Here is a 27,673-nt window from a genome sequence, read left to right as displayed (position 1 = left end):
ACCAATGCATACACTCGCTGTCGTTTCAGTCACCAGGTTTGTTTACACACGCATGACATACCTGGAACCTATTTTCTTCCTTGTCGCGGTGTCTAACATGGCTGTCTTGCAGTCCTCGAACACACTCTGCCTTACCGCCCTTCTTGTTGTATGGCAGCCGTGTACAGCTCTGGGTAGGTACAAAGCATGTTTCTGTTTGTGTGATACCGAAACGTATGATTCAGAATACACTGTAGTAAGCAATGTATGTGTTCATAAGCTTGCCCGACCTGAATTCCTTACTTCCTGCTTGATTGTCAATAGGTGTGTTGACGTATATTAGTGTTAATCTATAGTTGTATTCACATTCAACACTTTTTTCATCGTCAGACCTCTCAGGGGCGGTCGGATAGTCAGTGGTTAAAGTGTCACACGGAAAACCCGGGTTCGATTCCCGACATGGGTACAATGTGTGAAGCCCATTTTTGGTGTCTCCTTGCCGTGGTATTGCTGGAATATTGCTAAACACTCACTCACTCACACCTCTCATAGGCATTTCGATGTCTCTACGTTGATGCACCAGATCAATGGACTGCAATTTTGTCTTCTTCACACACGTTTCGGGATATTCTACGTTCTAATCAGCAGCTGCCTATATTCTGCGGCTGTCTGTAATGTTGTTTAAAAGTGCACCAAAGTGGTTTAAATACCAATGTTCAACTTTGTGGAATATGTTGCAGTTGTGTATAGATTGAAGGTGAAACCACTTTCTTTTGGTGAGTTCGCTTTACATGGCACGGGGAGTATGGTGAGGAGAAGGTAATTACGAGTGACCTTTGGATCAACATACTTATTGGCTTGCGATTATAGAAAAATACTTTCAAATTTTCCTCCCGCACCTCACTGAGTGGGCAAAGTACACGATTACGGCTCGGCGGGGAGACGTTTATTCTGTTTGAATTCTTTAAAATTAAAGGACAGTATGTTAGATTTATGTTTGAGAAATTAATTTGTCATGTTGCACGACAACCAGGTTGTACGAACACTTTGTTGTGAATAAGGCTGCTTGATTAGCCCATGCTTGTTGTATCAGTCAACTGAATAAGTCTCTCGACTGACTGAATGTCATCATGCCATCAGCCACTGGTTTGCCTGAATCAGACTCGATCATTCACAGGCATCACTAATTATCATTGTCACGTTGTAACGATACTATTTCACTGCACACATGTTTTCACTACCCCCCCACCATACTCACATACAATGGATGTATAACTGCAGCCTTCTATTGTAGGCATGATCGAGGCCATTATTGCCGGCTGTGTTGGGGGAGTTGGCGTTGTAGTCATCATCATCACCATCATCGTTGTCATTGTATTGTTGTTGCGGAGGTAAGTCAGAGTATATGACACTTTTCCTGATTTACATAGGACTATAGATATTTTAATTCTTGAGTTTTTGTCCCCTGGAAACTGCTTCCGGAAAACGCTTTACTTGAATAGTAATACCCTTTAAGCTGACCCGAAATATGTACGTTACTCGAAGCTTTTGAAACACTTCATACATTAGATGGTGCAGTTGAGCAGCAAGTAGCAACTGGTTGCTTTAGTCTTGTATTTCTTGGATAGAACATAATTTATGTACAGTTTCTTTTGCAATTAAACATAAACCAAATAATCCATGAACATCTATAATGCTGCTCCGAAGTTGTAAATATTTGTTCAGCAGTCCATAATTTTGTTAGTAAAACCAAGTTTATTCGGGTGTTTCATAATTCTCGTTTGGTATCTACCCACATGTGCATGTAATACGCACTAGCGGGTAGTTTTATTTGGATTGGATAAGGATATCATATATCCTGAAGTGCATGGAAAACCTCACTTTAAAGGATAAACTGTCAGTCACGTAATCTGTTTATCGTTAACAAGAGACTTTCATAGCTGTTGCAATTTTCCTGTTCATAACTATTCTCATTAACAAGTCTAACACAATGAATTTCACGCATGGTGCAGCTCTATCCAGACATATGTTGCGGTGGGGGTAGACAAGTGGTTAAATGGTCTCCTGTCATGTTGATAGCCCGAGTTCTATTCCCATCCTGGGTACAGTGTGTGAAACCCATCCTGGTGTTTCACACCATGATATTGCCGAAAGCGGCGTAAAACACAATCACTTCACTCACAAACTGTTTGGAAGAGGTGCGCTGTTTTCAGAACATGACTTGTATTTAGCCGTTCATAGTAATCCATGTGCTATACTCATGTGAGGCTTCAGTTATTGCACATGTAAAGGGCGCCGAGTTATGGCAGGTTTCCATTCTGTCGCAGAGTTTGTTTTAGATGATGGTATCATAGGAATCATAGTGAACTATGTTGTGAATGTGACGTTTACACGGCATGCGTCTTTTTTCCCCTTTATTCCATTCCATCTGTATTTATTACGCGAAATATAGGTTGTTGTCAGTAAAAAACATGAAGTCGCACGTACTAAACAGAGTTGAGTATACATCCTATAAAATCCCTCGTTTGGCCCTCCCTCTATGAAGTTTCATACTCCAATGTCTTTATGGAGTTCAATAGCAACATGGACTGGAAAACGTCCAAGGAAAACTTTAACATGTAGAAGAGTATGTTATGTCCCTCCAAGCTAGAATCAAGGTCAGTGAAAGACAAAAATTAAACCTTGTTGGGAATTAGGATTAGTATCCCATTTTCGAAAGTCAACCCTTAGAGAGTTCACGAAACAATAGTTTCAATCTGTCCCGTGAACGCGTAGTGGCTTTGATATCAGAATATATATCGGAAAGCAAGTTGAGTCACCAGGAAGTTGTTACATTATCGGGGAAAAGCGAGGAAAAAGAATGTACAGGATTTCTGACAGCAAAGATGTCACTAATATACCATACCATACATTATTGTATTGTACAAAATACCATACATTATTGACTGGAACCTTGAATACAGTACATACACGAACTATACAAAACAGACCAAAGCGAAGAAGTCATCTTCACGAGATATACATATAGTCCCATACAATCATTTTCCAACAACATTTTTTTGTTCACAACATCCAACATTGAACAATTTCTTTTTGGTGTTTCTGAAACAAATGACGCTTAACATATATTAATATATATTCTTTAAACCGTGTTGTACCGAACCGCCAACCACGGCCATCCAACTTGTCTCTATTCGTTAACCATTGAAAGAATACATTTCCCGACACCATATCAACATTCTTTTATCAAGCTAATCGACCAGAATTATCTTGGTAAATTCGGTATAAATGCTCCGATGGATAAGGAAGACACTTAAATAGATGACTTTCCATTCTTTATTCTGGACAAAATCAATACGCATGCTTGTCAAGTTATACCAATCATGCACACACATACCGTTTCCTGACATCAGTGTTATGTTCCTTCTTCAGGAGACGTCGACAACGACATTTCTTCTCAGACACTGGGGCAATCTACGAGAACGTGTCTCGCCCAAGGACAGTTCTACCTGTTGGTGCTGGAGGTAGTGCATTGTGACATTCCAAACCAATATAGATGTGTCTATGGAGACGTTGAAATACTCCTGTTTGTATGCATTTGTGAATGTCAAAAACAAGTGAGTGTGGAAATGTATAGTTGTCTGCTGGGAGTAGTTATGTATTAATGTAAAGCTGTGTGTAGGAATGTGTCAATTTGTCTGGAAATATGTGGAGGTAGTGGACGTAAGGAGACAGAAGCAGGTAAGAATGTGAGTGGGTGTTGGAGAGAGTAGGAGGGAGTTGGAGAGCGTTGGCGAGTGTGGGAGAGTGTAGGCGAGTGTGGGAGAGTGTAGGCGAGTGTGGGAGAATGTAGAAGGGAGCTGGAGAGCGTTAGCGAGAGTGGGAAAGTGTAGGTGAGTGTGGGAGAGCGTAGCAGGGAGTTGTAGAGCGTTGGCGAGAGCGGGAAAGTGTAGGTGAGTGTGGGAGAGTGTAGAAGGGAGTTGGAGAGCGTGGGTGAGTATGAGAGAGCGTGGGATAGTGTAGGGGAGGGTGGGAGAGCATATGTGAGCGTTGGAGAGTGTAGGTGAGTGTGGGAGAATTTAGAAGACAGTGGGAGAGTGAAGGTGAGCGTGGGAGAGGGTAGGAGACAGTGGGAGAGGGTAGGTGAGTGTTGGAGAGAGTAGGTGAGTGTGGGAGAGTGTACATGTAGGAGGGAGTTCGAGAACGTTGGCGAGAGTGGGAAAGTGAGGGTGAGATTGGAAGAGAGTAGGTGAGTGTGGGAGAGCGTACATGTAGGAGGGAGTTGGAGAACGTTGGCGAGAGCGGGAAAGTGAGGGTGAGATTGGAAGAGAGTAGGTGAGTGTGGGAGAGAGTAGGAGAGCGTTGGTGAGTTTGGGAAAATGTGGGTGAGTATGAAAGGACGTGGGATAGTGAAGGGGAATGTGGGAGAGCATAGGTGAGCGTGGGAGAGTGTAGGTGAGAGTGAGAGTATTTAAAAGACAGTGGGAGTGTGAAGGTGAGCGTGGGAGAGGGTAAGAGACAGTGGGAGAGTGTAGGTGAGCGTGGAAGAGGGTAGGAGACAGTGGGACAGATAAAGGTAGGTGAGCGTGGGAGAGGGTAGGAGACAGTGGGACAGATAAAGGTAGGTGAGCGTGGGAGAGGGTAGGAGACAGTGGGACAGAGAAGGTAGGTGAGCGTGGGAGAGTGTAGGAGACAGTGGGACAGAGAAGGTAGGAGACAGTGGGAGAGTGTAGATGAGCGTGGGAGAGAGTAGGTGAGCGTGGGAGAGAGTGGGGGTGTAAGAGATAGTGGGAGAGCGTAGATGAATGTTGGAGGGTGTAGGTGAATATGGGAGAGTGTAGGTGAGCGTGGGGCAGTGAAGGTGAGCGTGGGAGAGCGTAGGTGAATGTTGGAGGCTGTAGGTGAATGTGGGAGGATGTATGTGAATGTGGGAGAGCGGAGGTGAGTGCGAGAGAGTGACGAAGAATGAAACAAAGTGTGTAAGAGCTGGTTAAATGATAGTTTTGGAGAGAGGGAGTGACCGTGCAAGAAAAGGGTGTGGAGAATGCTACTTTTAGGGAGATGTTGGAGGAAGTCGGGGAAAGTAGGAGAGAGAAGCAGAATGGAAAAGAGCATGGAGCATAGAGTTGCCACACATGTCACTCCTCGCTTGTTATGATATGACAGTACACATGTAATCGCGTCATGTAACATTATACATGCCACACATGTCACTCCTCGCTTGTTATGATATGACAGTACACATGTAATCGCGTCATGTAACATTATACATGCCACACATGTCACTCCTCGCTTGTTATGATATGACAGTACACATGTAATCGCGTCATGTAACATTATACATGCCACACATGTCACTCCTCGCTTGTTATGATATGACAGTACACATGTAATCGCGTCATGTAACATTATACATGCCACACATGTCACTCCTCGCTTGTTATGATATGACAGTACACATGTAATCGCGTCATGTAACATTATACATGCCACACATGTCACTCCTCGCTTGTTATGATATGACAGTACACATGTAATCGCGTCATGTAACATTATACATGCCACACATGTCACTCCTCGCTTGTTATGATATGACAGTACACATGTAATCGCGTCATGTAACATTATACATGCCACACATGTCACTCCTCGCTTGTTATGATATGACAGTACACATGTAATCGCGTCATGTAACATTATACATGCCACACATGTCACTCCTCGCTTGTTATGATATGACAGTACACATGTAATCGCGTCATGTAACATTATACATGCCACACATGTCACTCCTCGCTTGTTATGATATGACAGTACACATGTAATCGCGTCATGTAACATTATACATGCCACACATGTCACTCCTCGCTTGTTATGATATGACAGTACACATGTAATCGCGTCATGTAACATTATACATGCCACACATGTCACTCCTCGCTTGTTATGATATGACAGTACACATGTAATCGCGTCATGTAACATTATACATGCCACACATGTCATTCCTCGCTTGTTAGGATATGACAGTACACATGTAATCGCATCATGTAACACTATACATGCCACACATGTCATTCCTCGCTTGTTAGGATATGACAGTACACAGGTAATCGCGTCATGTAACATTATACATGCCACACATGTCATTCATGTACACATGTAATCGCGTCATGTAACATTATACATGCCACACATGTCACTCCTCGCTTGTTATGATATGACAGTACACATGCAATCGCGTCATGTAACATTATACATGCCACACATGTCACTCCTCGCTTGTTATGATATGACAGTACACATGCAATCGCGTCATGTAACATTATACATGCCACACATGTCACTCCTCGCTTGTTATGATATGACAGTACACAGGTAATCGCGTCATGTAACATTATACATGGCGGCCGTTCGGTACATCTACCGCTTTGCATGGTATGTTTGTAAATATTCCATGTGGTAATTCCTTTTGAATTAATATGAAAAGAAGAAACAGAGGAAACACGAAAGACAAACGGGAAGAAGCGTACTACTGACAACGCCCTCCCTGAGATGAAGAAGAGACAGACGTCCTTGGATGTGGAGACTGTGTCGCCCAACGCCGCCTCCAGCACAGAGATCCCCATCTCCACACTGGGTACATACGTCGCTCAAATGAAGAAGACTGGAAGCTTTGAAACAGAATACTTGGTGAGTATTACGTCCATCGCATCGTCATAACGCCTCCTTAATACTATTAGACAGACTCAAGTGTATGTTTGCTTTAATCGTTCATCGGTAATCGAATTCAATATCAATATGGGCAGGCAGGACATTTGCAAGCTTTCTCTTCACTGATATTGTAAGTATAGAGTCAGTCAGCAAGAAAGTGCGAAAGAATATATGTGGTAGTGAACACTAAGGGTGTTGTAGCTTCATGTATTCATTCCTCTGACGTTGACGTTGACTTGCTGACTTGCTTTCTCTTCACTGATATTGTAAGTATAGAGTCAGTCAGCAAGAAAGTGCGAAGGAATATATGTGGTAGTGAACACTAAGGGTGTTGTAGCTTCATGTGTGCATTCCTCTGACGTTGACGTTGACTTGCTTTCTCTTCCGTCTACCAGCATATTCGAACTATACCGGAGTTGAATGCAACTTCTGGCCAGGTCACGTTGAAAAGGGAATAGTTTGTAATGAAAGTTAGCAGGCAATGTCCATATGACAGACAACTAGTCGTCTTTTATTCCATCACCTGTACGTTTCAGCACGATCTGGATTCGAAAACTGCACCTCGAAAAAAATAATAGACAATGTCGTCTTTTTTCTCTTCGTAATGTTTGACGTCAAATGACAATGAAATTCTAACGCTTTCTCTTATACTTGTGTCTATTTTGTTTCTACCCGAGCTTCACCCCCTACCTGACATGTACAACGTACATATATTATCTTCAAATTGTGTTCTTGCATTTCGATGTTCGATCTGGAACTAATCACAAGGTAGTGTAGATATTCAGCATCTGTATTACGTTATAACGACGCTCCGATACAGATTGTTATCACTGTTATACCACAGAGGACATACGTCTCTTTTCGTAACGTGCCAAAAGCGTGTGTGTCACTCAACACAAGCGTCTCAGTAAACTTGCCTTGCCTTTGAGATGCATGGACCCTATCACATCTTAATATAATATATTGAGACTTTTCTCTCATGTGTTTTCAGTTTATGAGCAAGCTGGCTGACGAGACATTTGTGTTTATGCTATACACAACAATATATCACTGGTTGTAATTCAGAAATTACCTTCCGGGTTCACGGGGTCATATGAAGTATCGCAGAAGCCGGAGCATAATGGGAAGAACAAGTTTACCGGACTATACCCCTGTAAATATACACAACCTCTTACATTTATGTACACTATACCCCTGTAAATATACACAACCTCTTACATTTATGTACACACATTGATTTATGAAAAGACGCAATGGGTAGTATTTACAAAGGTATTTCAAAGATTTTAAACTTGTTAACCTTTTAAATCCGTCTTTGGAAGTGTTAAGAGAAACTTCCCGATTTATAACGATGCATTGATGTTATTTGTGAAATGTTTTCCCTTAATGCAGTAGGTTCTGTGTATGTGTCATGAATATAACTGTAGATGTTAAACATTCAACTCAAATAGCAACACTGAGCAAACTGACCTTAAACTTGTAGATGACTATAACCGAGTTGTTCTGACCGCCTTTCCCGGAGATCCTGGCTCCACCTACATCAACGCCAGTCACGTCAACGTAAGTTTTACATCACCAACAACTGTCTGCATCTGTAACAACAGTACCATGGGCTAAGCAAAATGTATCTTTTTGTATGGTGGCTGGGAGTTGCCATTTCGAATCTTCGCACCTGGGTATTCTAGTCAATACAGAATATAATATAGACAACATTAGAATAGAATATATCTATATAGCTCGCATGAAATGATGTAATTTAGTGCTCATGCATGCAAGTCGAATATATGTAATATTGTCGAAATTAGGGCACCTTGGTTTTCCTGGACTGATTATACGAGTAGGGGGTAGGGAGGTGTGTGTTGGAGGCATTTGTCAAGGCAATAGTTCTGCTACAGTGTCCGTAGTGTTCAGAGGGAAACATTTCGTGGATCTGCGCTAAGAGACGTAAGGTAACGCTGCCCTTCTCTTCCCACATGACGTGCCGAGTTAGTTCCCACACACAGAAAGTTTCACTGTATCCAATGTGGGCGCTGCTCATTTGCAACACATATAAATACGTTTATATCAGATGACATAGATGTGTTTGTTCCGTTTCACAATTCTGTTAACGCGTGTAATATTTCTCCGGCACATTTCCTCAAACTTGAGGAAAATGGTAGGTATTTTTCTAACCACTTTATGTTTACTTTAAGCAATATTGATTCCCTGCAAAGAATATGAACAGACAGAATTAAGCACACACTGAACTCTTTAAAACAATGCCAGTTGCCAAAGTCTTCATGTTATGGATGACAGAGAAATTGAGAGACATTAGATTCATTGGGAATATAAATTACGATTTAAAGTGACATGCTGACGCCCAATGAACATTTGCCTTGGCCTTACGAGTTGATGAATTTAATAACATTGTCAACTAGTAGAACTGTTATTGACATTGCATTCATCGAATTTCTACTCAATTCTATCAGAATGAAATGACATAGATTAGGAGATTTACAACTCACCTGGACGTTACCGGTGGTGTGTGTCAGTTGTATAACAAGAATAATTAACCTGGTACTTAGCATTCCGCTAACGTTTCAGCGGGAGATAAACAATATATGCCATGATATTTTCTGCAGTGATCAATGAGAACTTATGATAATGAGATTGTGTGTTATCGATCACCAGCAACATTTTCCTTTGCGAAACCTACGCTTTCATTAATCACGAGTAATAGTGGAATACAATCCGCGTGAATAGTACCTCGTATTACATAGGCGTTGTATATGAAAGCACCCACGCTTCAAATTAATCCCTTTGTTATTTTCATATCCTTGTAGGGGTACAGGAAAGATAAAAGCTACATAGCAGCTCAGGGTAAGTTAATATACCCCACATGAATACCTGCGAAACCTTTCAATAAAAGAGGTGAGGTGAGGTGAGGTGAGGTGAGGTGAGGTGAGGTGAGGTGAGGTGAGGTTGAGTGAGTGAGTGAGTGAGAGACAATTATATTTAATAATTATTACGTTTTTCATATAATTTTTAATGTAAACGATGAAGAATGAATATGTCATTTAATGTTATTGCAGCTCCGAAAAAACAAACCCTCAAGGACTTTTGGAGAATGGTATGGGAACAAAACTGTGGTAAAATTGTCATGCTCACAAACCTGGTGGAAAAAACAAAGGTATAGCCTATTTTATTTGAGGCTACATACAATGTATACATACAGTTTGTTTTGTTCAATTCACATTACCAATTAATTTGAAAAACAGTAATTATCCTAAAAAAATTCATTTTTTCACCTTACGATGTATATGTCTTATGTATACATACTGTGTCGGGGGGCGTGGGTGGCCCAGTCGTCTAAAGCGCCGCGATTCGCTGTGCACAGTTCCGTCCCTTGGGCACGCCAGAAACCTATGAATGTGGGTTCGAATCTATATGCCTTATGTATACACACTGTGTCACGTGTGGTGCATCTACATGTATTATCTGTCCAGGTGAAGTGCCACGTGTCTATATGCCTGATGTATACACACTGTGTCACGTGTGGTGCATCTACATGTATTATCTGTCCAGGTGAAGTGTCACGTGTCTATATGCCTTATGTATACACACTGTGTCACGTGTGGTGCATCTACATGTGTTATATGTCCAGGTGAAGTGTCACGTGTCTATATATGCCTGATGTATACACACTGTGTCACGTGTGGTCCATCTACATGTATTATCTGTCCAGGTGAAGTGTCACGTGTCTATATGCCTGATGTATACACACTGTGTCACGTGTGGTCCATCTACATGTATTATCTGTCCAGGTGAAGTGTCACGTGTCTATATGCCTGATGTATACACACTGTGTCACGTGTGGTGCATCTACATGCATTTTCTGTCCAGGTGAAGTGTCACGTGTCTATATGCCTGATGTATACACACTGTGTCACGTGTGGTCCATCTACATGTTTTATCTGTCCAGGTGAAGTGTCACGTGTCTATATGCCTTATGTATACACACTGTGTCACGTGTGGTGCATCTACATGTGTTATATGTCCAGGTGAAGTGTCACGTGTCTATATATGCCTGATGTATACACACTGTGCCACTTGTGGTGCATCTACATGTATTGTCTGTCCAGGTGAAGTGTCACGTGTCTATATGCCTGATGTATACACGCTGTGTCACGTGTGGTGCATCTACATGTATTATCTGTCCAGGTGAAGTGTCACGTGTCTATATACCTGATGTATACACACTGTGTCACGTGTGGTCCATGTACATGTATTATCTGTCCAGGTGAAGTGGCACGTGTCTATATATGCCTTATGTATACACACTGTGACACGTGTGGTCCATCTACATGTATTATCTGTCCAGGTGAAGTGTCACGTGTCTATATGCCTGATGTATACAGACTGTGTCACGTGTGGTGCATCTACATGTATCATCTCTACAGGTGAAGTGTCACGTGTCTATATGCCTGATGTATACACACTGTGTCACGTGTGGTGCATCTACATGTTTTATCTGTCCAGGTGAAGTGTCACGTGTCTATATGCCTTATGTATACACACTGTGTCACATGTGGTGCATCTACATGTGTTATATGTCCAGGTGAAGTGTCACGTGTCTATATATGCCTGATGTATACACACTGTGTCACTTGTGGTGCATCTACATGTATTGTCTGTCCAGGTGAAGTGTCACGTGTCTATATGCCTGATGTATACACGCTGTGTCACGTGTGGTGCATCTACATGTATTATCTCTTCAGGTGAAGTGTCACGTGTCTATATACCTGATGTATACACACTGTGTCACGTGTGGTCCATGTACATGTATTATCTGTCCAGGTGAAGTGGCACGTGTCTATATATGCCTTATGTATACACACTGTGACACGTGTGGTCCATCTACATGTATTATCTGTCCAGGTGAAGTGTCACGTGTCTATATGCCTGATGTATACAGACTGTGTCACGTGTGGTGCATCTACATGTATCATCTCTACAGGTGAAGTGTCACGTGTCTATATGCCTTATGTATACACACTGTGTCACGTGTGGTGCATCTACATGTACCATCTCTACAGGTGAAGTGTCACGTGTCTATATGCCTTATGTATACACTGTGTCACGTGTGGTGCATCTACATGTATTATCTGTCCAGGTGAAGTGTCACGTGTCTATATGTCTGATGTATACACGCTGTGTCACGTGCGGTGCATCTACATGTATCATCTCTACAGGTGAAGTGTCACGTGTCTATATGCCTGATGTATACACACTGTGTCACGTGTGGTGCATCTACATGTATCATCTCTACAGGTGAAGTGTCACGTGTCTATATGCCTGAGGTATACACACTGTCACGTGTGGTGCATCTACATGTATTATCTGTCCAGGTGAAGTGTCACGTGTCTATATATGCCTTATGTATACACACTGTGTCACGTGTGGTGCATCTACATGTATTATCTGTCCAGGTGAAGTGCCACGTGTCTATATGCCTGATGTATACACACTGTGTCACGTGTGGTGCATCTACATGTATTATCTGTCCAGGTGAAGTGTCACGTGTCTATATGCCTTATGTATACACACTGTGTCACGTGTGGTGCATCTACATGTGTTATATGTCCAGGTGAAGTGTCACGTGTCTATATATGCCTGATGTATACACACTGTGTCACGTGTGGTCCATCTACATGTATTATCTGTCCAGGTGAAGTGTCACGTGTCTATATGCCTGATGTATACACACTGTGTCACGTGTGGTGCATCTACATGTATTATCTGTCCAGGTGAAGTGTCACGTGTCTATATGCCTGATGTATACACACTGTGTCACGTGTGGTGCATCTACATGCATTTTCTGTCCAGGTGAAGTGTCACGTGTCTATATGCCTGATGTATACACACTGTGTCACGTGTGGTGCATCTACATGTTTTATCTGTCCAGGTGAAGTGTCACGTGTCTATATGCCTTATGTATACACACTGTGTCACGTGTGGTGCATTTACATGTGTTATATGTCCAGGTGAAGTGTCACGTGTCTATATATGCCTGATGTATACACACTGTGCCACTTGTGGTGCATCTACATGTATTGTCTGTCCAGGTGAAGTGTCACGTGTCTATATGCCTGATGTATACACGCTGTGTCACGTGTGGTGCATCTACATGTATTATCTGTCCAGGTGAAGTGTCACGTGTCTATATACCTGATGTATACACACTGTGTCACGTGTGGTCCATGTACATGTATTATCTGTCCAGGTGAAGTGGCACGTGTCTATATATGCCTTATGTATACACACTGTGACACGTGTGGTCCATCTACATGTATTATCTGTCCAGGTGAAGTGTCACGTGTCTATATGCCTGATGTATACAGACTGTGTCACGTGTGGTGCATCTACATGTATCATCTCTACAGGTGAAGTGTCACGTGTCTATATGCCTGATGTATACACACTGTGTCACGTGTGGTGCATCTACATGTTTTATCTGTCCAGGTGAAGTGTCACGTGTCTATATGCCTTATGTATACACACTGTGTCACATGTGGTGCATCTACATGTGTTATATGTCCAGGTGAAGTGTCACGTGTCTATATATGCCTGATGTATACACACTGTGTCACTTGTGGTGCATCTACATGTATTGTCTGTCCAGGTGAAGTGTCACGTGTCTATATGCCTGATGTATACACGCTGTGTCACGTGTGGTGCATCTACATGTATTATCTGTCCAGGTTAAGTGTCACGTGTCTATATACCTGATGTATACACACTGTGTCACGTGTGGTCCATCTACATGTATTATCTGTCCAGGTGAAGTGTCACGTGTCTATATGCCTGATGTATACAGACTGTGTCACGTGTGGTGCATCTACATGTATCATCTCTACAGGTGAAGTGTCACGTGTCTATATGCCTGATGTATACACACTGTGTCACGTGTGGTGCATCTACATGTTTTATCTGTCCAGGTGAAGTGTCACGTGTCTATATGCCTTATGTATACACACTGTGTCACATGTGGTGCATCTACATGTGTTATATGTCCAGGTGAAGTGTCACGTGTCTATATATGCCTGATGTATACACACTGTGTCACTTGTGGTGCATCTACATGTATTGTCTGTCCAGGTGAAGTGTCACGTGTCTATATGCCTGATGTATACACGCTGTGTCACGTGTGGTGCATCTACATGTATTATCTGTCCAGGTGAAGTGTCACGTGTCTATATACCTGATGTATACACACTGTGTCACGTGTGGTCCATGTACATGTATTATCTGTCCAGGTGAAGTGGCACGTGTCTATATATGCCTTATGTATACACACTGTGACACGTGTGGTCCATCTACATGTATTATCTGTCCAGGTGAAGTGTCACGTGTCTATATGCCTGATGTATACAGACTGTGTCACGTGTGGTGCATCTACATGTATCATCTCTACAGGTGAAGTGTCACGTGTCTATATGCCTTATGTATACACACTGTGTCACGTGTGGTGCATCTACATGTACCATCTCTACAGGTGAAGTGTCACGTGTCTATATGCCTTATGTATACACTGTGTCACGTGTGGTGCATCTACATGTATTATCTGTCCAGGTGAAGTGTCACGTGTCTATATGTCTGATGTATACACGCTGTGTCACGTGCGGTGCATCTACATGTATCATCTCTACAGGTGAAGTGTCACGTGTCTATATGCCTGATGTATACACACTGTGTCACGTGTGGTGCATCTACATGTATCATCTCTACAGGTGAAGTGTCACGTGTCTATATGCCTGAGGTATACACACTGTCACGTGTGGTGCATCTACATGTATTATCTGTCCAGGTGAAGTGTCACGTGTCTATATATGCCTTATGTATACACACTGTGTCACGTGTGGTGCATCTACATGTATTATCTGTCCAGGTGAAGTGCCACGTGTCTATATGCCTGATGTATACACACTGTGTCACGTGTGGTGCATCTACATGTATTATCTGTCCAGGTGAAGTGTCACGTGTCTATATGCCTTATGTATACACACTGTGTCACGTGTGGTGCATCTACATGTGTTATATGTCCAGGTGAAGTGTCACATGTCTATATATGCCTGATGTATACACACTGTGTCACGTGTGGTCCATCTACATGTATTATCTGTCCAGGTGAAGTGTCACGTGTCTATATGCCTGATGTATACACACTGTGTCACGTGTGGTGCATCTACATGTATTATCTGTCCAGGTGAAGTGTCACGTGTCTATATGCCTGATGTATACACACTGTGTCACGTGTGGTGCATCTACATGCATTTTCTGTCCAGGTGAAGTGTCACGTGTCTATATGCCTGATGTATACACACTGTGTCACGTGTGGTGCATCTACATGTTTTATCTGTCCAGGTGAAGTGTCACGTGTCTATATGCCTTATGTATACACACTGTGTCACGTGTGGTGCATTTACATGTGTTATATGTCCAGGTGAAGTGTCACGTGTCTATATATGCCTGATGTATACACACTGTGCCACTTGTGGTGCATCTACATGTATTGTCTGTCCAGGTGAAGTGTCACGTGTCTATATGCCTGATGTATACACGCTGTGTCACGTGTGGTGCATCTACATGTATTATCTGTCCAGGTGAAGTGTCACGTGTCTATATACCTGATGTATACACACTGTGTCACGTGTGGTCCATGTACATGTATTATCTGTCCAGGTGAAGTGGCACGTGTCTATATATGCCTTATGTATACACACTGTGACACGTGTGGTCCATCTACATGTATTATCTGTCCAGGTGAAGTGTCACGTGTCTATATGCCTGATGTATACAGACTGTGTCACGTGTGGTGCATCTACATGTATCATCTCTACAGGTGAAGTGTCACGTGTCTATATGCCTGATGTATACACACTGTGTCACGTGTGGTGCATCTACATGTTTTATCTGTCCAGGTGAAGTGTCACGTGTCTATATGCCTTATGTATACACACTGTGTCACATGTGGTGCATCTACATGTGTTATATGTCCAGGTGAAGTGTCACGTGTCTATATATGCCTGATGTATACACACTGTGTCACTTGTGGTGCATCTACATGTATTGTCTGTCCAGGTGAAGTGTCACGTGTCTATATGCCTGATGTATACACGCTGTGTCACGTGTGGTGCATCTACATGTATTATCTGTCCAGGTTAAGTGTCACGTGTCTATATACCTGATGTATACACACTGTGTCACGTGTGGTCCATGTACATGTATTATCTGTCCAGGTGAAGTGTCACGTGTCTAATATGCCTGATGTATACACACTGTGTCACGTGTGGTCCATCTACATGTATTATCTGTCCAGGTGAAGTGTCACGTGTCTATATGCCTGATGTATACACACTGTGTCACGTGTGGTCCATCTACATGTATTATCTGTCCAGGTGAAGTGTCACGTGTCTATATGCCTGATGTATACACACTGTGTCACGTGTGGTGCATCTACATGTTTTATCTGTCCAGGTGAAGTGTCACGTGTCTATATGCCTTATGTATACACACTGTGTCACGTGTGGTGCATTTACATGTGTTATATGTCCAGGTGAAGTGTCACGTGTCTATATATGCCTGATGTATACACACTGTGCCACTTGTGGTGCATCTACATGTATTGTCTGTCCAGGTGAAGTGTCACGTGTCTATATGCCTGATGTATACACGCTGTGTCACGTGTGGTGCATCTACATGTATTATCTGTCCAGGTGAAGTGTCACGTGTCTATATACCTGATGTATACACACTGTGTCACGTGTGGTCCATGTACATGTATTATCTGTCCAGGTGAAGTGGCACGTGTCTATATATGCCTTATGTATACACACTGTGACACGTGTGGTCCATCTACATGTATTATCTGTCCAGGTGAAGTGTCACGTGTCTATATGCCTGATGTATACAGACTGTGTCACGTGTGGTGCATCTACATGTATCATCTCTACAGGTGAAGTGTCACGTGTCTATATGCCTGATGTATACACACTGTGTCACGTGTGGTGCATCTACATGTTTTATCTGTCCAGGTGAAGTGTCACGTGTCTATATGCCTTATGTATACACACTGTGTCACATGTGGTGCATCTACATGTGTTATATGTCCAGGTGAAGTGTCACGTGTCTATATATGCCTGATGTATACACACTGTGTCACTTGTGGTGCATCTACATGTATTGTCTGTCCAGGTGAAGTGTCACGTGTCTATATGCCTGATGTATACACGCTGTGTCACGTGTGGTGCATCTACATGTATTATCTGTCCAGGTTAAGTGTCACGTGTCTATATACCTGATGTATACACACTGTGTCACGTGTGGTCCATGTACATGTATTATCTGTCCAGGTGAAGTGGCACGTGTCTATATATGCCTTATGTATACACACTGTGACACGTGTGGTCCATCTACATGTATTATCTGTCCAGGTGAAGTGTCACGTGTCTATATGCCTGATGTATACAGACTGTGTCACGTGTGGTGCATCTACATGTATCATCTCTACAGGTGAAGTGTCACGTGTCTATATGCCTTATGTATACACACTGTGTCACGTGTGGTGCATCTACGTGTATCATCTCTACAGGTGAAGTGTCACGTGTCTATATGCCTGATGTATACACTGTGTCACGTGTGGTGCATCTACATGTATTATCTGTCCAGGTGAAGTGTCACGTGTCTATATGCCTGATGTATACACGCTGTGTCACGTGCGGTGCATCTACATGTATCATCTCTACAGGTGAAGTGTCACGTGTCTATATGCCTGATGTATACACACTGTGTCACGTGTGGTGCATCTACATGTATCATCTCTACAGGTGAAGTGTCACGTGTCTATATGCCTGATGTATACACGCTGTGTCACGTGTGGTGCATCTACATGTATTATCTGTCCAGGTTAAGTGTCACGTGTCTATATACCTGATGTATACACACTGTGTCACGTGTGGTCCATGTACATGTATTATCTGTCCAGGTGAAGTGTCACGTGTCTATATATGCCTGATGTATACACACTGTGTCACGTGTGGTCCATCTACATGTATTATCTGTCCAGGTGAAGTGTCACGTGTCTATATGCCTGATGTATACACACTGTGTCACGTGTGGTCCATCTACATGTATTATCTGTCCAGGTGAAGTGTCACGTGTCTATATGCCTGATGTATACACACTGTGTCACGTGTGGTGCATCTACATGCATTTTCTGTCCAGGTGAAGTGTCACGTGTCTATATGCCTGATGTATACACACTGTGTCACGTGTGGTGCATCTACATGTTTTATCTGTCCAGGTGAAGTGTCACGTGTCTATATGCCTTATGTATACACACTGTGTCACGTGTGGTGCATTTACATGTGTTATATGTCCAGGTGAAGTGTCACGTGTCTATATATGCCTGATGTATACACACTGTGCCACTTGTGGTGCATCTACATGTATTGTCTGTCCAGGTGAAGTGTCACGTGTCTATATGCCTGATGTATACACGCTGTGTCACGTGTGGTGCATCTACATGTATTATCTGTCCAGGTGAAGTGTCACGTGTCTATATACCTGATGTATACACACTGTGTCACGTGTGGTCCATGTACATGTATTATCTGTCCAGGTGAAGTGGCACGTGTCTATATATGCCTTATGTATACACACTGTGACACGTGTGGTCCATCTACATGTATTATCTGTCCAGGTGAAGTGTCACGTGTCTATATGCCTGATGTATACAGACTGTGTCACGTGTGGTGCATCTACATGTATCATCTCTACAGGTGAAGTGTCACGTGTCTATATGCCTGATGTATACACACTGTGTCACGTGTGGTGCATCTACATGTTTTATCTGTCCAGGTGAAGTGTCACGTGTCTATATGCCTTATGTATACACACTGTGTCACATGTGGTGCATCTACATGTGTTATATGTCCAGGTGAAGTGTCACGTGTCTATATATGCCTGATGTATACACACTGTGTCACTTGTGGTGCATCTACATGTATTGTCTGTCCAGGTGAAGTGTCACGTGTCTATATGCCTGATGTATACACGCTGTGTCACGTGTGGTGCATCTACATGTATTATCTGTCCAGGTTAAGTGTCACGTGTCTATATACCTGATGTATACACACTGTGTCACGTGTGGTCCATGTACATGTATTATCTGTCCAGGTGAAGTGGCACGTGTCTATATATGCCTTATGTATACACACTGTGACACGTGTGGTCCATCTACATGTATTATCTGTCCAGGTGAAGTGTCACGTGTCTATATGCCTGATGTATACAGACTGTGTCACGTGTGGTGCATCTACATGTATCATCTCTACAGGTGAAGTGTCACGTGTCTATATGCCTTATGTATACACACTGTGTCACGTGTGGTGCATCTACGTGTATCATCTCTACAGGTGAAGTGTCACGTGTCTATATGCCTGATGTATACACTGTGTCACGTGTGGTGCATCTACATGTATTATCTGTCCAGGTGAAGTGTCACGTGTCTATATGCCTGATGTATACACGCTGTGTCACGTGCGGTGCATCTACATGTATCATCTCTACAGGTGAAGTGTCACGTGTCTATATGCCTGATGTATACACACTGTGTCACGTGTGGTGCATCTACATGTATCATCTCTACAGGTGAAGTGTCACGTGTCTATATGCCTGATGTATACACGCTGTGTCACGTGTGGTGCATCTACATGTATTATCTGTCCAGGTTAAGTGTCACGTGTCTATATACCTGATGTATACACACTGTGTCACGTGTGGTCCATGTACATGTATTATCTGTCCAGGTGAAGTGTCACGTGTCTATATATGCCTGATGTATACACACTGTGTCACGTGTGGTCCATCTACATGTATTATCTGTCCAGGTGAAGTGTCACGTGTCTATATGCCTGATGTATACACACTGTGTCACGTGTGGTCCATCTACATGTATTATCTGTCCAGGTGAAGTGTCACGTGTCTATATGCCTGATGTATACACACTGTGTCACGTGTGGTGCATCTACATGCATTTTCTGTCCAGGTGAAGTGTCACGTGTCTATATGCCTGATGTATACACACTGTGTCACGTGTGGTGCATCTACATGTTTTATCTGTCCAGGTGAAGTGTCACGTGTCTATATGCCTTATGTATACACACTGTGTCACGTGTGGTGCATTTACATGTGTTATATGTCCAGGTGAAGTGTCACGTGTCTATATATGCCTGATGTATACACACTGTGCCACTTGTGGTGCATCTACATGTATTGTCTGTCCAGGTGAAGTGTCACGTGTCTATATGCCTGATGTATACACGCTGTGTCACGTGTGGTGCATCTACATGTATTATCTGTCCAGGTGAAGTGTCACGTGTCTATATACCTGATGTATACACACTGTGTCACGTGTGGTCCATGTACATGTATTATCTGTCCAGGTGAAGTGGCACGTGTCTATATATGCCTTATGTATACACACTGTGACACGTGTGGTCCATCTACATGTATTATCTGTCCAGGTGAAGTGTCACGTGTCTATATGCCTGATGTATACAGACTGTGTCACGTGTGGTGCATCTACATGTATCATCTCTACAGGTGAAGTGTCACGTGTCTATATGCCTGATGTATACACACTGTGTCACGTGTGGTGCATCTACATGTTTTATCTGTCCAGGTGAAGTGTCACGTGTCTATATGCCTTATGTATACACACTGTGTCACATGTGGTGCATCTACATGTGTTATATGTCCAGGTGAAGTGTCACGTGTCTATATATGCCTGATGTATACACACTGTGTCACTTGTGGTGCATCTACATGTATTGTCTGTCCAGGTGAAGTGTCACGTGTCTATATGCCTGATGTATACACGCTGTGTCACGTGTGGTGCATCTACATGTATTATCTGTCCAGGTTAAGTGTCACGTGTCTATATACCTGATGTATACACACTGTGTCACGTGTGGTCCATGTACATGTATTATCTGTCCAGGTGAAGTGGCACGTGTCTATATATGCCTTATGTATACACACTGTGACACGTGTGGTCCATCTACATGTATTATCTGTCCAGGTGAAGTGTCACGTGTCTATATGCCTGATGTATACAGACTGTGTCACGTGTGGTGCATCTACATGTATCATCTCTACAGGTGAAGTGTCACGTGTCTATATGCCTTATGTATACACACTGTGTCACGTGTGGTGCATCTACGTGTATCATCTCTACAGGTGAAGTGTCACGTGTCTATATGCCTGATGTATACACTGTGTCACGTGTGGTGCATCTACATGTATTATCTGTCCAGGTGAAGTGTCACGTGTCTATATGCCTGATGTATACACGCTGTGTCACGTGCGGTGCATCTACATGTATCATCTCTACAGGTGAAGTGTCACGTGTCTATATGCCTGATGTATACACACTGTGTCACGTGTGGTGCATCTACATGTATCATCTCTACAGGTGAAGTGGCACGTGTCTATATGCCTGATGTATACACACTGTCACGTGTGGTGCATCTACATGTATTATCTGTCCAGGTGAAGTGTCACGTGTCTATATGCCTGATGTATACACACTGTGTCACGTGTGGTGCATCTACATGTAATTTCTCTACAGGTGAAGTGTGAAAGGTACTGGAATACGGAGGCTCCACTACAAGCTGGGATATACACAGTCACTGTTCTAAGAGAGGAGAAGAGGACAAACTGGACCATCAGAGAACTCACGGTCACACAGAAGGGGGTATATACATACACAGACATGACACATTTGTACACTACTTTTATCATCCCGACCATAAGTCAATGCACTAAGTTACCCAAGCCTGTACTTATGGCAAGGCTTTATTGAAACGCTTCAATTTTCATAAATCAGGGAAGAGTAATATGTATAAGATAACACAAGTGTTTGAATCGTTTCAGGTCGTTTTATAATGCTATTATGTCTGCTTTGACAACCTACGTCCAGAACTGACTTTCCTATTATTTGATAAGGCACACACACACACACACACACACACACACACACACACACACACACACACACACACACACACACACACACACACACACACACACACACACACACACACAAAAGAAAGAGAGAGGGAGGGAGGGAGGGAGAGAGGGCGGGGGGAGAGAACGAGGGAGAAGGAGAGAAATGTTACATTTGCACACTACTTTTATCAGCCGGACCATAAATCAATCCAATAAAGTTACCCAAGCATGTATTTATTACATATATAATCATATTATTTATAACGCCTATATTAGAACGTGTTTATATTTAGTATTTTTACTTCTTTTTAAAAGACTTCTTCCATAACGTTCACAGAAACGACCCACGAAAACAGTCCTTCAGTTTCACTTCACGGTATGGCCTGATCATGGTGTGCCGGAAGTGACGTCACTGATGGAGTTCGTTTGGCGGGTGCGGAAAACAAAGTCATCGTTACAAGGTCCCCTTCTCGTTCACTGCAGGTGAAGTATTCCGCCCAAGTTTTCGTCTCATTCCAGTAGTCGAGAGAGTGTTCCTTGTATTCATTTGAATCAGCGTTAATAACAGAACATTCTGCATTATGTACATGTTTGTATAGTTAATATGATTCTACCTTCAATTTCGATATATGAAGGACTGTAGATTTAACGTGATTTTTCCCAAATAAAGGTGTGAATAATAGTACTACAAATACAAATAAAATATACCAAAACACAACTTTTCAAGATGATCTGCACGATTTGCTGGTAAAGACGTAACGTGTTTCTGTAAAGTAAAGTCAATGATGGATTTCCTTTTCATTTCAACACATTTTGAAAGTGTTTATATTTGCTAAGATTGGAAAAAAGCAATACTAGATTTAGCTTCAATGGCTATATTTTCATCTGAATGTGTACGTTTCAATGGCTATAAGCGGATCCATAAGCGATGATACTGATGTCTTTTTTGAGAACCATTTAGAAATTGGAGTACTAAGTAAGGAGAAGATATGTTGATGAACAACTTCTGTGTTACCATTAGGAGCGAAGTTTCGATGTGGTTCTATCACTTGCTTCATAACGGAGTTAGAACCTACCGTTATCAAGCTGAGTCTTATCTTATCCTTACTTAATGACATCAATGGGTATAAAACTATATCCATTTGCATAGTTGTTTCTGGCTGCATGAAAAGCACGCTTTTACGTGCGTGGATAAAATAAATACAATGACATGATCGTGTCTTCCTAGTGCGGGCATTGGCCGGACCGGGACGTACATCTCTACAGACTACTGTCTGGACAGAGGTCAGTCTGAACAGAGAGTGGACGTGTTTGGGTATGTGTCCCAACTGAGGAGCGAGAGGAAGGACATGATCCAGACCCATGTAAGTCTCCAGAATAGTGGTGTGTGAATATAGTTTGACGCGGTTCCAGTTTAGAATCAAGGCGGAAGACACCAGGAATAGCGTTCACACATTGTATCAACTTCGAACCACTCGTTTCCCCTATCGCCCTGTAGTTCAAGGGAGTGAAGTCCATAAATAATCAGTCAAGGAGTGTTTATACTTCTGTATTTCTTACCTGGCTACAGTAAAATTAATTCCCCACAGTCAGCAGTATTCAAAGGCAGCTTTTAACTAATCGAGTCTGGGCCAGGCAAACTAGTGGGTGACAGCGTGAGCACCGATCACACCGTCGTGGAACGGTCGCTACCAGTCGGGTATAATAAAACAGAATCAACCCGCCCCTGTATTGAAACCTCCCGATCCTCATTCTGTGCGGCTCCGGCATCACGGGGTACTTAGGAATCGCCACAACTCCCCTGTTAGTCATTAAGTACTTTCGCATGCCTTTGATATGTTTCATCAGAAATGGCATTCAGATATTTACGAAAGTTCAAGATATGATACTTATCGCCAGTTCAAGTCATCGCTTGAACCAGAATCTTATTTATCAAACTTACGGTAAAGGAATTTTCGTAACATCATTATTCGTTTCAGACTTCGCCTGAATGATCTAGAAATTAACACAGGGAGATTTTCATCTATTGAGAAATCCCTAAGGTTATGCCCATTCTGTGACATTGTTGTCGAAGATGAATACCATTTTATGTTTATTTGTCCTATATACGAAAATCTGAGAAACAAGTACTTAACGCAGTGGTCTTTATCTCAATTTAATGCTATAAGATTGTCTTCATTACTGTCCTGCAAGAATCTTATAACATCAACTGGCTTTGTACATACATCATGCGTTTTTGTTACGAAGTGAACTGTTACCTTGACTTTGTGTCTTATAAAATAAACTGACGGCCAAAAGAAACGTTACCAACGAATTTCTAGGATAAAATATGACCAACACAATTTGAAGCAGCAATAACAATTATATTGTAGAAATTCATCATTCAGAACAGTAAAATGCGAATTTACTAACAACAACAACAACAAAGTCCTTGACCTCCAACAGTGACATTTCTTGACAAGGGGTCATTCGTCCAGTATTCGATCAACAGCATTGGTTACAACTTTAAGGTGACGACGGCCGAGACCGTTCAATACGGGATATGACCTCCATGAGCGGCAATGCATCTTCGAATGCGGCGTCGAACTTATTAGACAAGCGTCCTCACATCGACTGCAGGTATCCGGTTCCATTCCTCACGGAGGGCAACGACCAACGCTTGTCTCGTGAAGGGAGGATGTTGACGTTTCCGAAGACGACGCCCCAGCTGGTCCCAGAGGTGTTCTATGGGTGACAGACCTGGTGATCGAGCTGGCCACGACAGGACAGTCACGTTGTTGGCGTTTAGGAAGTCTCTAACAATACGGGCTTTCTGGGGTATGGCGTTATCTTGTTTGAACACCGTCCGTTGTTGACGCTGGGTGAAAGGAAGAACCACTGGCCGTAAGATATTGTCAATGTAGCGTTGTGCTGTCAGATTGCCTTCGATAATGACAAGTTCTGTCTTCTCGTCCCCGCAAATGCTGCCCCCGACCATCACACTTCCGCCCTCGTAAGGTTCCACCTCCTAGACACAACAAGGAACCGTACGTTCCCCACGTCGTCGATAAACTCGCGTCCGCCCATCAGGTTTGAAGAGTTGGAAGTGCTCTCGTCACTAAACAGCACTCGCCGCCATTCCCTTTGTTGCCATCGCTGAGTTTGCCCACGTCAATCTTGCACGTCGATGTTGACGGGTCAATGTCATGCCCTTGAAAGGGCGATAAGCCCGGAGACCATGTCGTAGTCGTCTGGCAGTAGTTAGGACACACCACAAAATAATAATTATCAGCAGAAGAAATACGTTTCTTCTGCTGACGTCACTTCCTGTTGGCGCATTTTTTCTATTTCTTTTGATTTTATAATGTATAGTTTATAGACTTTCTGGTGACGTTGTATTGCAGGAATAAAGGCTATAACTATTATTTTAGTTTTGTGGTGTGTTGATAACGTAGGTTTCAGTAAATCACTGTTTGTCTGCTGACCGGATGTCCTAAGCTGTTGGCAGCTGATGACGTCACAGTAAGAAATCTGTTCCTCAGATGAAGTACCCGTAAAAGGCGGTCATCCTGCGGGGTCGTGACCTTTGGTCTGCCACTCCGGGGTCTGTCTGCGGTTCTGGCAGTCTGTCTGAGACGTGCTACCAGTCTGGTAATGGTCATCTTGGAGCAGTTCATGTTAATGGCAACCGCTCTCGGTGTCGCTCCCATCTGCAGCATACCTATGGCTCTCTCCCTCTGGACAGCGGTCATTCTTGGCATGTTCGTTGGTGTTAATCATTGCAACCAATGATAGGGAACAGATCCGTGCTTAATTTAAACCCGGAAATTGCACGATAATTTGGGAAAGAATGTTTTAAAAAATTGCTGAAAAACAACAATATCTCCCAAAATCCGCAAAGCACGTGCAAAGAACGACAGAGAACATGAAGGCTGTATCCGTGAGATGTGTTCTTTACTGTTTTTGAAAAGGTTGGCATCTTTGTTTCAAAGTGGCAAATCAGTTAATGTTTGTAACGTTTCCTTAGGCCCTCAGTTTATGTTATGTAACCCCGTTGTATATGGGCCTGTGGCCTTTCATACAGTAAATAATTGAATTGAATTGAATAGTTAACACTGACGGAAACCTCCAAACCTTTACAAAACGTGTCGTGAGTATTGTCAGACGTCTGTGAAACACCCACATTGGTGTGACGTTCTCCAATTATGGGTGAATTATGAATCTTTGTTACAGAAAGTAGTTCGCTGGCCTAATTAGCATATATATATATATATATATATATATATACAACTTACAATATCCATGAGCTCATTTGGTGATATGGACGTAAAGCCTTTGTTGAGTTTCTTAAATCTCACTACAAACTTTGCCAACCAATATATAATGATACGATTCCTAGTAGTAATACGCATACACATTGATAGAAAACGATATTCAACAGCTTTACCTGTTGAGCAGGTATTACACACAGAGGACGAAGGTTTTCACTAGATGATGTGGTATATGTCCCTGCTACTTCAATCGGTCCCTGGTTGGAACATCAGCAGCAGGGCTACACCCCCAGCTCCCCATGAATTGTTTCCTGATCCGTATTACATTAGTCTGTCACGTGGATGTATACGTTGAATGATGGTTAAATGTCATGTCTTATGCAAACTGCGCTCAACAGTACATCAAAACAAGAGTCTATGTAAAATAATACAATCCTTGTCGACATTTAGGTTGCAGTCTTTACAACGCTAACTGTATATTACGCCCTATCCAGGAGCAATATAAAAGTGTCCATCTCGCCCTGGCTGAAGCATTCTCCATGGGGGATACAACACTGTCGTCCCAGAAGTTCCGAGAGAGAATAAGCCTCAGTAGGGTCTTCCAGATGGGAAACTGCTCAGAAGCGAAACTGCTCAGGGTAGGGAATGACATGAAATCTAGGTCACACTCAGTCCTATTGTACCGTTTCCTTCGTGTCCTATACTATTGCTGCACTTTGCTATATAAGTACTGTAAAGGTGAACGTAGCATTAAACCCCACTTTACCTCACCTCACTTCATTTCTTTTATGTATCGTGCTATAGTGCTACATTATTATTGATTCAACTTTTTACCTCACCTCACCTCACCCCACCCCACCTCACCTCACCTCAACCCCTCACCTCACCTCACCTCACCTCACCTCACCTCACCTCACCTCACCTCACCTCACATGTGTGGTCTTTGCGCCAATGCTGCAATATTACCGATGTAACATTTTAACTTTAAGAAACTTGCTATCTCTGTGTCCTTACCCGTTAAGATCCGTGGCAGAATAGGTCTTCAGCAACCCATGCTTGCCCAAAAAGGCGACTATGCTTGTCGTAAGAGGCGACTAACGGGATCGAGTTTTTACAGACCGTCGTCATATAGCTGGAATATTGCCGAGTGCGGCGTTAAACAACCAACCAACCAGACAACTCGGTATCCTACTCTGAGCAAATGTAAAGTGTCCTTGTGATGAAAGTGCTATCCAGCCAAACATTGCTAGTCTTGACCCTGTTAATCCTGAACCTTCCAGGATAATTACTGCTGGGAATGCTTACATGTGCACAGGGGACACGATACATTCCCATGATGGTTCTTTAAGCTTGATTCTCTTTACCTTCCTCATGCTTACTGTCGTTTATCCGGACATTACCTGATCCGGGCGATTTCACTAGATACACTACCGTCCGGATTAACGGGTCTCCCTGTAGTGTGACAACCGACTTTATCATGTCCCTGATCTTTTGACTGTCATTCCTCATATTTAAGGTTCTGAACAATGAACGGAAAGCACTAAGGAACACAGGTAACTTGCTTCTTCAACTTAACACCTGGTAACACCATTATCTGAAAAATAAACACATGTTTATAGTATAGTTGGGATCGGACATTGGACTCTGGTTACAGCAGATATTTCCCAGGAATATGGAAA

At 42.7% G+C, this 27,673-nt stretch overlaps 1 protein-coding gene across 2 annotated transcripts in view; it reads left to right on the top strand.

Annotated features, from left to right (window-relative positions):
- Positions 1-27,673, top strand: part of LOC124126415 (receptor-type tyrosine-protein phosphatase F-like) — a 33,950-nt gene continuing 6,277 nt past the window's right edge. The window contains exons 1-13 of one of the 2 annotated variants that reach the window (XM_046489856.2): positions 1-173; positions 1,274-1,370; positions 3,412-3,503; positions 6,470-6,672; positions 7,759-7,846; positions 8,177-8,253; positions 9,516-9,552; positions 9,765-9,802; positions 21,365-21,490; positions 22,082-22,227; positions 22,973-23,108; positions 26,489-26,632; positions 27,511-27,547. In XM_046489856.2, the coding sequence (XP_046345812.2) occupies positions 5-173; positions 1,274-1,370; positions 3,412-3,503; positions 6,470-6,672; positions 7,759-7,846; positions 8,177-8,253; positions 9,516-9,552; positions 9,765-9,802; positions 21,365-21,490; positions 22,082-22,227; positions 22,973-23,108; positions 26,489-26,632; positions 27,511-27,547 (1,390 nt within the window). In that variant the 5' untranslated portion in view covers positions 1-4. Of the gene's footprint in view, positions 174-1,273; positions 1,371-3,411; positions 3,504-6,469; positions 6,673-7,758; positions 7,847-8,176; positions 8,254-9,515; positions 9,553-9,764; positions 9,863-21,364; positions 21,491-22,081; positions 22,228-22,972; positions 23,109-26,488; positions 26,633-27,510; positions 27,548-27,673 lie in introns of both variants that reach the window. The other variant, XM_046489855.2, reaches the window with a different exon arrangement.

Source organism: Haliotis rufescens, unplaced genomic scaffold, assembly GCF_023055435.1.
Source record: "Haliotis rufescens isolate VD_foot unplaced genomic scaffold, xgHalRufe1.0.p SCAF_2, whole genome shotgun sequence".
NCBI classification, from domain to species: Eukaryota; Metazoa; Mollusca; class Gastropoda; order Lepetellida; family Haliotidae; genus Haliotis; species Haliotis rufescens.
Note: the sequence above shows the minus strand (reverse complement) of the source record. Positions and strands in the feature narration are given on the sequence as shown.